At 44.2% G+C, this 11,791-nt stretch overlaps 1 protein-coding gene across 1 annotated transcript; it reads left to right on the top strand.

The window, feature by feature from the left end:
- Nucleotides 1-1,252: 1,252 nt before the first annotated feature.
- Nucleotides 1,253-5,924, top strand: LOC103377490 (melanocortin receptor 4-like). The gene has a single exon (XM_008308325.3). The coding sequence runs from the start codon at nt 2,426-2,428 to the stop codon at nt 3,374-3,376; it is 951 nt and encodes a 316-aa protein (XP_008306547.1). The 5' UTR covers nt 1,253-2,425; the 3' UTR covers nt 3,377-5,924.
- Nucleotides 5,925-11,791: the final 5,867 nt, after the last annotated feature.

Consider the following 11,791-nt stretch of genomic DNA (forward strand, 5'->3'; position numbering starts at 1 on the left):
ACTCCTTAGTGTGAAACTCGCGTCTATTTAGTTGAAAACAATGCTGATATCCTGTCAGGAATTGAAGAAAGAAACACGTGAAGATCTTCTTCGACGGTTCTGAGTCTCTTGGACACATGGACAGAACAACCACATGTAAAAGCCCATCATTCCACAGTCCGTCCACTTCCACCTGATACACAGGTGGTTATTTACACACACTGTGTTCATTGAATCTGTTGGATCTTAACATCCCATCATCAACTGCCAGCATGTGTCTGTGGGTGCTTCAACCTGTGGTCAGCGGCCCGGCCTGTGTCAGGGCAGTCAGTCTTTGTTCCTGTACAGGAACCAAACCTCTTCACCAGAGTCAGTGAGCGTCTCTCATCAGCATTCAGAGCTGCAGACTGAAACCCCCAGTGTGTGTCGCCTGATTGTCCTGCAGCAGCTCCAGACTCACTCGAGCTTCGGTTCTCAGTAATGGGCCTGTTTGCAGGAATAAAGCTGATAATGAGCTCCAAAATAATTACTCTGCCTTTTAATTATAGATGCATGGCTGGAGGTGGAGCTGCTGGTGATTTATAGGAGGTTTGAGTCCAGTCTGTGGTGGTGACAGGAATACAGTCTGAACGACTGTGTGTGTAGCGTAAACAGCTGCTGTTGTTGTTCACAGCAAAGTGAACTCATCTGAGAAGAAGCTGCAGCTGTGTGTCGACCAGACCCTGACCAGGTCAGACTGACCACTGCTTCCTCCCTGAGGATGAACACATTTAATAAGAAGACGTTATTATCTGCTGTGGCAGGAAGAAGAAGAAGAAGAACTGTTTAAGTTTAAGTCCAAGTCCAAGTGAGTCCAGACAACTCCAAGTGAGTCCAGACAGGTCCAAGTGAGTCCAGACAGGTCCAAGTGAGTCCAGACAGGTCCAAGTGAGTCCAGACAAGCCCAAGTGAGTCCAGACAAGTCCAAGTGAGACCAGACAAGTCCAAGTGAGTCCAGACAACTCCAAGTGAGTCCAGACAGGTCCAAGTGAGTCCAGACAGGTCAAGACAAGTCCAAGTGAGTCCAGACAAGCCCAAGTGAGTACAGACAGGTCCAAGTGAGTCCAGACAAGTCCAAGTGAGTCCAGACAAGCCCAAGTGAGTACAGACAGGTCCAAGTGAGTCCAGACAAGCCCAAGTGAGTACAGACAGGTCCAAGTGAGTCCAGACAAGTCCAAGTGAATCCAGACAGGTCAAGACAAGTCCAAGTGAGTCCAGTTGAGTGCAGCCATAAAGATCTCCTGTGAAAATGTGAAATATTTCACAGTTGAACGTTCAGACTCCAGTTTGCGGGGGAGTCCTGTGAATAAGGTCTTTTCAGCGTTTCAACACAATGGTTTGTGAACATATTCTGAACAGAACAAACCGACTGTTTTCCTCCAGCTGTTTATTTCTGAACACTATTATTTTATTTCTTTCTTTCTGAAAGTCCACTGAGCTACATCTGCACTGAAACACAGAGCTGACGGGGTTAGTCCTGAGCACTACTGCCTGAGCTGCTGTGGTAACCTTTGACCCATGACATCACCCTGCTCCAAAAAGCATAAAATCCAGACTTACAAGTTTTTATTGTTAATAATATTTACATCAGTATTTAACAGTTTCCACTAAAATAGTACCTGTAGCAGTGGGTTCAGCTCAGTTCAGTTCAGTTCCGTGTCCTGGAGCTTTGTTTCCATCTATTTCCAGAATAAATTTCTAAAACAAACAGCGTTCAGTGCCAAACTGTCCATTTACTCACTGACCTGCAGATCAACACAGCTGACGGACACCGGGCAAACAGACGGACCACAGACACCATAGAAATAACATAAAAATGCCTGTGCCATTTTAAAGATGAATAAAAAAGATTATTAAAAAAATATTTGAATATTTAATTAAACATAAATTAATAGAACAAGTCATTAGCAAAGTTTAAAAGATGAGATTCGATCAATACAACGAGAATAAATTGATTCAGTTTGATTTTTTAATTTTCCGTCTCCTTTTTTATCAGCCAGCGGATAGGATGAACAAGGAGAGAGAGAGAGTGTGTGTGTGTGTTTGTGTGTGTCCCTGATATAACACAGGCGAGGGAGAGGGAGTGTGAGAGAAACCTACAGCAGTTGGTGAAGTGAAGGTCCGCCCGCAGCCTCACAGCTCGCCGCTCTTCACTCTCACCGTTCCTCAGCATATTGCCTCACGTTTTGCCTCGTGTCATGTGACCATCATGACCGTCGTCCTTGAAAATTGCAAGACCCGACTCCTTTATTTTTTCTGAGGGAGAGGAGGACTGTGCTGTGACTGAGGTAGAGGCAGACGAAATGAACTGAAGAGAATTTTCTCTTTTGAGAGCATCGGGGTCGGCCAGCAGAATGACAGAACTTCACGAGCCCTGACACCAGATTCAGAAACTCTAACAAACACCATGAACGCCACAAAGAACCATGGACCAATCCAGAGCTACCAGAACCGCAGCAAAGTCATGACCCTGGACTCTGGATCTACGGGATGCTACGAGCAGCTGCTGATCTCCACCGAGGTGTTCCTCACACTGGGCATCATCAGCCTGCTGGAGAACATTCTGGTGGTGGCTGCCATTGTCAAGAACAGGAACCTTCACTCTCCCATGTACTTTTTCATTTGCAGCCTGGCTGTGGCCGACATGCTGGTCAGTGTCTCCAATGCGTCCGAAACCATCGTGATCGCTCTGATCAACGGCGGAAACCTGATCATCCCTGTGACAATCATCAAGAACATGGACAACGTTTTTGACTCCATGATCTGCAGCTCTCTGCTGGCCTCTATCTGCAGCCTGCTGGCCATAGCCATCGACCGCTACATCACCATTTTCTACGCACTGCGCTACCACAACATTGTCACACTGCGACGAGCCGCGTTGGTCATCAGCAGCATCTGGACCTGCTGCACCGTCTCCGGTGTCCTCTTCATCGTCTACTCTGAGAGTCCCATGGTCCTGATCTGCCTCATCACCATGTTCTTCACCATGCTGGTGCTCATGGTGTCGCTCTACGTCCACATGTTCCTTTTGGCTCGGCTGCACATGAAGCGAATCGCGGCCCTCCCCGGCAACGCGCCTATCCAGCAGCGTGCTAACATGAAGGGCGCCATAACCCTCACCATCCTGCTGGGGGTGTTTGTGGTCTGCTGGGCGCCTTTTTTCCTTCACCTCATCCTCATGATCACCTGCCCCAGAAACCCCTACTGCACCTGCTTCATGTCCCACTTTAACATGTACCTCATCCTTATCATGTGCAACTCCGTCATCGACCCCATCATCTACGCCTTCCGCAGCCAGGAGATGAGGAAGACCTTCAAAGAAATCTTCTGTTGTTGCCAGGCCTCACTGTGCATGTGAATAAGAAGCTGCTGATGCTGATGCTGCTGATGCTGCTGCCTCTGCTGCTGCTCCTTGACAAAGACATAGATGACCTTGGATGCTTGACGATTTATCACTACTTTCACAAATTCAGTGTCACAAAGAAGGAACCATTTTTGTAACCGTATCGTTGAGACTTTCCACCACTCCGTGTTCTACGTTGTAAATAAGACCTTTGTTATCAGGAGCGACCTGACCATCAGCCATGTTCTTCATTGTCCTGGAGCTCAAAGTTTCCCTCTCCATCTACCTTCTGATTTGCCTTCAAAGCAACCTCACGACCTCCTGCCCCAGGAACTCGTACTCAACCAGCGTGGAGTCGGGCTTCCAGATGAACCTCATTGTGAAGTACTGACCTCTGGCGTTGTGAATCATCTACTGCAGAGGAACGTTGACGTACAGTGTCAAATCTGGTGTTGTTCTGTGGAACATTTCAGGCTTTTCTTCTTCTCAAGTGCAATTTGACCTTCGTGGTCAAACTCGACCATCTCTGTGGTCTTCATCAAAGTGTGAGATATTGAACCGATGCCTCCTCTGCTGCTCTTAAGTGCAGCCCTTAAGGGCTTTGAAGAAAATATGACCAGCGTGTATATGAGCAAAATGGACACGTACGTCTTTACTACTGCTACTACTACTACTACTACTCCTGCTACTACTACTACTACTAATACTACAACTACTACTTCAACCTAACATTCTGTACCATTAAAGAAGGTCAGGAAGCTGGACTGACCACATGTCCAATCAAGAACAGCCTGTGATGGTGTTGTCAGTTGACCCTGCTGAGGTGTTCAACCAGAAAGACTCGTCACTCGTCTGCTGTCGTTACAAACTGACTGTAACAGACTGTGTTTTCCGGGCTTTAAGTTGCACTTTTTTTCATTCCGTTGGCTGGGTTTGCGATTTATACTCAAGTGCGACTTATATATTATAATATGTAATTTCACATGTTTGTCATTTCCACTCTGACAGCCGCCGGAGGGCACTCTAGGCTTGTGTACCAGTATCTGCTACTCCAGTACCACTGAAAATGTACATGTTTGTGATTTAACACTGACAGCTGCTAGAGGGCACTGTTGCGACTTATACTCCTGAGCGACTCGTAGTCCGGAAAATACTATAATTTAATGCTAGTTCTCAGCATGAACTGGCACAGAGGCATTAAAGTAAGCATTGAGCACAACTATTTCTGTCAAACTCCAAAAAGCTACAATCAGTATTCTAGATACTTGAAGAGTTTCTACTGCAGATGTTATGGAACCTCAAAGATCTGTTTGCTGACGGTGGAGGTTCCTGATCACAAACTAGGGAAACCAGGAGAACGTTCCTCCAACAACAGGGTGACACAACAAATTAAAAACAGGAAACCATGACAGCTGACCAATGTGATTTGCACCTCATTATGAGGGTTTTTTTTTTGATAACCTTGCAGCACAAAACATAAATGTCAAAGTGAGTGCAGTGGAAGAAAACTCCACGTGTCATGAACTACGTCCATGTTTGTTTAGCTCGGACTAGAAGAAGAGGTGAACATGACTTTATACCAGCAAACTGAAGTAAAGTTGGGGCCCAGAGGAACAGAGCTGTGGACTGGTCCTCTGTGCTGATCAAACTGGAGGACTCTATGGTGCAGTGGTCAAAGGTGACGTGAGGAAGAAAAAGAATCTCATGTAGAACTGAAGAGAACCCCTGAAGTGTATATTTATCATATATATATATTTACATACGTACTAACCAGTACGTTTGAAGAGGATGTACAGGACAACATAGCACTTAGACAACGTGTCAATCACGGCGGTGGAGGCGGAGCTAAGATTCCCCTTGGGTCAAATGTTTTATGAACATCTAAATTCTGTCAGGGATTTCTCATGACAGGGTTTTTGTAAATGTTCATAACCTGTGACCTCAGAAGCGCGTGTGCTGCCCTCTACTGGTCGGCTGCTTTAAGTGTTCTTGGGGTGTCCTTGGGTGACAGAAAGGCGCCTATAAAATTATTATAATTATTATTAAAAAAACAGTTGTAAAAACCAGCAGGTTTCTGCGGTAGGTGTCGTGAATATTCCAGTGAATCTTCTTGTGAATTCGTGTTATTAGTGTGAACACACACACGTTGGTGGTTGGCAGCTTACACAGAAATCTATTTTTCCATCTTCAGCCTTTAGTTCTGTGATGGTGTTGTGCAGCTTCTAGGTGGTTGCCTTAACTCTGTAGCACTGTGACGTGACAGCAGCGAGACGGTTCCTCAGTCTGGTGGACATTCTCCAGCTGTTCTCCAATGCCGTCGTCAACTCTGCCTTATTTATTTATGTTTTTGACTATTTAAAAGTTGTTGTTTTTTTTCTCTTACTAAGCCTTTGGATCTCCTCCCAGGTGGATGTTCTCCTCCCCAGGGTTCTCCTGGAGTCATTTGTGCCAAAATGATGTTTGCTGCTGCAACTGAGTAAAATAAAGTGATATCATCTCTGCCTCTGTCTGTTTATTTTCTGTGTGATGTTGAACAGTTTCTTGGTTTCAGCTCATATTTGAACCGCCGCTCCTTTAGAACCAATTTATTTTCTCAGCTGAGACCAGGAAAAAAAACCTAAAGAAAAAAACCTAAAGGTTAACTTTAAAACACATATACTGTTGCCTAGTAACCATTACACTATGGAAGCTTTACAGAACATTTACCAGGTCCCGTTCTATAGAAAACGAAGGCAGTTTCAATGTTTCAATCACTTCTAACTGTAACTGAACCACACCGTGTATCTGAGAGGACGAACGGTTCGTATTATCAAGATAAAAGTTCTCCCTCCGTCATATCATCAAAGACCCAGCAGGAGTCACTGCGGCTGCAGGTTTCTCAGGGCAGGTCACAGAAAGATCTCCTTAAATACCTCCTCCTCCTCCTTCATCATCTCCATCATCATCATCACTCTGCTCCTCTGTCTGAAGATTACTGCTTCAGGTTCTGTTGATGCTACAACGATACCACTGCGTTAGCACAGATCCAGAGCAAAAAGAATCCGCAGAATCCGACTCCTGTCTGGTTCCTGTAGTTCATATGCCGGACCTGTGTGTGGCGCTGAGTGGGAGAAGATCTGCAAACACTCACAAAGACTGTGCTGCAGGTGTGCAGAGTGTTTTGTCCCTGACATTTGAAGGCGAAGTTTTTCTGTTTTATTCATAAAAAACACTTTAGTCAGAGAAGTCACGTGACCTCGTTCTGAAAATTCCTGAAATGCATGAAATTCAATGTGCTGTTTAAAAATGTTGAACAAAGACAGGGGCATTGTGGGATTGATTTTAGGTCATGGTAATGCTCCCTGGGTTTCTTTTCATTGGTTCTGTGTTCATTCATTAAACAACAAAAAAAAAAACGTATGAAAGAACTGTCATCATGTCACTGGAACATGATGTTTCATATTTAATTTGTTTTATTTTTGTTCTTTATTCAACAAAGATGAACATCTCTGACAGAAGATGAAGAAACCGTGGTGTGAACAGTAATCAATAAGTCCATTGATCGCCTCATGTTTGACACACTGTTGACACACTGTTGAATAATCAAATGTATTCCATCACCTGGACCTTCGTCCTGTTTCTGTGAGCGTTGCCATGACGATCCACATCCAGAGACGTCGTTGTATAAAGAAGTTTTATCTTAAAAAAAAGAAAACAAAGGCAGGTTGTTAAGCAGTTTCACACCAATCAGACGGCACCATCAAGGCCACTGCAGACAAAGCTGTGAGGAGTGAAGGACGCTCTCTGCTGCAGCTCGTCCACTCTGACAAACTTCTTAAATTCCTTCTTAAATTCTCTGTCAGTGGTTGACTCTTCACAGAGGTTCGTCTTAGAAACTTCTGACCAGCGCCGTCTCCTCCTCTTAGACTGAGGTGAAGATGTGATGATTCTCTGCTGATGTCTCATTTACCCCAACATTAGGACGAGTTTGAATTTTTATCTTTTTACTCCTGAGGATCATCTAAGCCCAGCACGTCTTCTCTTCACAGAGATGATCATGTTCCTTTTGAAATGTTTATTTTTCTTCATATTAATGAAGACTTTTCACAGTGGTTAATCTCTGTCTATTTTCTCTCTTCCATATTCTCCTGTAACAGAGACGTTCATCACGGTCCACCATTGTATCCAGTGATCATTACAGTCTCTCTCTGGTTCTAACACAGTCTCAGCCACTTCTGTCTGAGTTGTTTTGCCTCCATTGAACAGTGACGTAATGCAGAGACAATTTAAAACAATTAATTAATGAATTAATTGATTAATTAATAGAAGGTTAAAGAATTTCAAACAGCAGACACTTGTTACAGTAAGTGACCAGCACTGCAGGGGTGTAAGAAAATACTGATACACAGAAGTATTGCAATATTTGTTGAATTATTCTGTGTCCATATTCTACAGCACAGTATGGACTGTTTTAATACGGTCACATGGATCTTACATGTGGCTACCAGAAGAAGAAGTATCCTGGAGAATCCTGGAGTGTCCTGGAGTATCTTGGAGTGTCCTGGAGAATCCTGGAGTGTCCTGGAGAATCCTGGAGTGTCCTGGGGTAGGCTAGAGAATCCTGGAGTATCCTGGAGTGTCCTGGAGAATCCTGGAGAGTCCTGCGACTCTCTGTAGACGTTTCAGTCTCTGAGTTTTGTTGTTTTTCCTACAGACGTTTCAGGTCTTCATCTTCGTCCTCTGGTCTGGTCCTGTCAGACCTGGTCTTCAGCCTCCACCGCCCCTGAGGCTGCGGTGAATACTGATGACGGCTGGAGGTGATGGAGTCAAGCTCTTCTCTCACCTCTACCGCCTCAGTGGAACAGGAGATTCAAATGGTTCCTGGTACTGTTGTTAGAGTCTGATGTGACTTCAACAACAACAACATTCCTTAAAATTAAAAATGATACCAAAGCAAAAAAACAAAGCAAAGGTCAACGTTCATTTACTTTTACTCTCAAAAGCATCAACTGGATTCACTGTCCTGGAAGAATCTGTTTTTACTGTTCTGACAGAAGACGAACGCCACAGTTATACACAAACCGGACCTTTGAGTGGAATAATGTGTTGAAGCTGATGTTTTATTCAGCTGCTGCTGCTGCTGCTGCTGCTGCTGCTGATCCATTAGCTGCAGACTAATGGATCTGTTCACTAATTTCATCAACAGTTTCTTTCAAACTTTCTCAGTGTTAATGGATTTCAGCTCAGGCTGAGAGAAGAAGGACCAGTGATGAAGGACCAGTGATGAAGGACCAGTGATGAAGGACCAGTGATGAAGGACCAGTCCATTTCTGTGGTTCTGTTGTTCAATCTGACTGAAAAAAAACCCTCAAGACTTGAATAAAACAGAAAGTCACAACAAAACCAGTTGTATTTAAGGTTGGAGGAGAGATGACTCATCACAGCAGAGAGAGGAAACCGAAGATTCAAAAAATATAAAACATGTTTGGATCAGTTACATACTTCAACCAACTACAATAAAGATAAAAACCAGCTGAACGTCAGCCTGAAGATCAGCTTGTTTTTCAGGACAGTTTCAGACTGATGCAGATCCAGGTCTGAAGGAGGAGAGAAGGTTCTGTTTTATTATAATCATTATTGCTGTGGTCCTGATGTTTATACTCTATATTCTATCTCCATTCACAGCCCGTGGTCTTTGGACCTGGACCTGGACCTGGACCTGGACCTGATCTGTTCTCCAGTCAATTTTTCTTGGCGCTGTTAACGGCAGCACAAGAAGGAAAATAACAGGCTGTGATGATGAGGAGGGAGCTACGAGAGGAAAAGAGGTTTGATGGAAGTCACACACACACACACCCACACACACACCCCTGGTGAAGATGTAAATTATTCTTCCGTTGCATGTTTTCTCTCTCTGAATGAAAATGAGGGACATTTGACTTTTTAAAATTCAGACCACAGTTCAAATGGAGAAGAAAATGTTTCTGCTCAGATCAGAGGTTCTCATCGAGGTTCTGACGGCAGTCGCCGTCTACACGGCGTCAGAATGAAGCAAATCAAGTCCAGGGTTTTACGGAGACCACTAGTGGTTCTCTGACATCACTGCGACCAGATAGCACAGCACAGCACAGCTGCCTCGGAATGACCCTTTAATTATCACCAGCCGACCCCGGCCTGCTCTGCAGGCCAGAGGTTGATGTCATGGCCACGATGCAGTTCTCATCAGGATCAATAGGAGAATTATTGATCGCTGCTGTGTCACAGGTTCGTGGTGGTTAGGAGCACAGAGTCTTCTGACCAGGAACCTAACGGCGCCTCTTGTGGCAGCCAGTGTCAGTTGCAAAGACAATTGTGCAAAGAAAGAAAGAAAGAAAAAAGCCAAAGTAGAACAACATGATTTACCACTGCTCCACCGCGGCGCTGCTGACGTACCTGCTGCCACACACACACACACAAGTTAGAGATTTTGTCTGATTCATTCATTTATTTATTTTATTTATTTTCCAGAAGAAAAAACACACACAAAGGTCATGAGGCTGTGGAGATGATTTTAAGTGTTCTGAGAAAATCTGACTGAGGCGTGCAGAACCAGGAGAGACACAGATCTCCATCATCACCTCCAGCTGTGTGTCCGTCTGAACCTTTCACTGCTCTGATGGAGCGACTTCACGGTGACGGTGGAGCGGTACTCCAGTGAGTTTTTTTTAACCCACAGTGACCTGGTCCGGGTCAGACTGTCCCAGGTCGTCCACGTAATACCAGCCCACACTGAGGCCAGTGCTGAAGTCCAGCAGGAAAAACAAACAAGTGTCTCACGTCACAAAAGCTGAACGAAACTGTGGGGAAAAGAACAGAACAAAAAACTGAAGATCAGAACATCAGACAGAATCTGATCTTGTCACGAAAATCAAAAAATCACCAATAAAAAATCTCACGAAAATCAAAAAATCACCAATAAAAAAACTTGTGGTTCTCACTTTATACCACAGTGACAACGTAAACATGTGATTTGGCAACTGCGTGGTCCAAACTCTGGCACCTCCGTGGTCCAACCTCTGGCACCTCCGTGGTTCAAACTCTGGCACCTCCGTGGTCCAAACTCATGAGGTTTGGGAATGATTTCATGAATCACTCTGAACTGGTTTTGAAGCTGTATGAAAAGGTTTTCTCTCCCTGATTCAGACAGTTGGTCCACACGCCCACGGAGACGTCCATTATCAGAGACACTGTTTATTAATGCTGTCTTATTGTGGTGGAACAAGTGCTAATGGTTTCAGAGAGGGGTTCACTCTGGGGGCAGTTTGTTCTGCTCTTTCATTCGGCTTTTTATTCTTCATCTTAAAAAAAAAAAAAAAACATGACATTTAATTTTAAATAAATAAATAAATAAAAAGCGGCCAGAACAGAAATGAGGAGTGGGAGTTAAAGATGGTGTAGGTAATGCAGAAACTCAGTCAGTTATTATATAATATATATATATATATATATATATATGATTGGTGGACACGCAGGTTTGTGTGTTTGTGATCATTTGGTCTTTGATGAAAGGAAATTGTGTGTTCCCAGGTGTGTGTATACAGGTGTGTACAGTTCAGTGCCACTGGACCAAACTGCAGCATCATTACAGGAGAGACTCCTGCTGCTGATGGTGAAGCCTCTCCACAATCTCTCTTTCCATTTAAGGTAAATGAAATCTTCTCCTCTGTGGCTCCTTCATCTCCTCCTCCTCTTCCTCCTCCTCCATCTCCATCATCCCTGAACCTTCTCTGTGATCCCAGTGGAATGGGATTCGATCTGATTTGAACACATCGTGTAGACAGCAGTAAGTTTGACTCTAAATGTAAAGAACCAGAGTCTGCTGGTTTGTCTTCACTTCTGTTTGGACTTTGAACAGAGCTAGAACAGTCAGAGCTAGAACAGTCAGAACTGCAGGTTCTGAGCACTAATGTTAAAAACTAATGTTTTTTAAGGTGTAGAACAGATGTGTTACCTGAGCCGTTCCGTTCAGTTTGCTGTTAAAAAAGGACCAAGCTCTTTGTCCTGAAGCCTAAACCTCCTCTTCCCTAGTTTAGATGCTTAGCTCAGCCACGCTGAACCCAATGTGCACATTCATTAGTACCAGGCACTGAGGAATAAATAAAAATATATTATCCAGAAAAAAAAAACTTCATTTCATTTGACAAAAAGCTGCTGTGCATCAACGGACCGCCGACACTTCAATCATTTCCCTGAAAAACATGTCAAGTGTTTTCCATTAGTGAAGCAGAACTGCTGCATCCTCTGGTGATCACTTTCATCAGAGGAACATGGACCTGGATGGTGGACGCACAATTATGTCCAGCATTAGACATGTAGGTAAAAACATCATTAGAGAGAGGGAGGAAGAGAGAGAGAGGAAGAGAGAAAGAGCAGGAAATGTGATGGAGCGGAGATGCATCATCACTGCTATTA

This window comes from Cynoglossus semilaevis, chromosome 3 (genome assembly GCF_000523025.1).
Source record: "Cynoglossus semilaevis isolate Cse_v1.0 chromosome 3, Cse_v1.0, whole genome shotgun sequence".
Classification (NCBI taxonomy): domain Eukaryota; kingdom Metazoa; phylum Chordata; class Actinopteri; order Pleuronectiformes; family Cynoglossidae; genus Cynoglossus; species Cynoglossus semilaevis.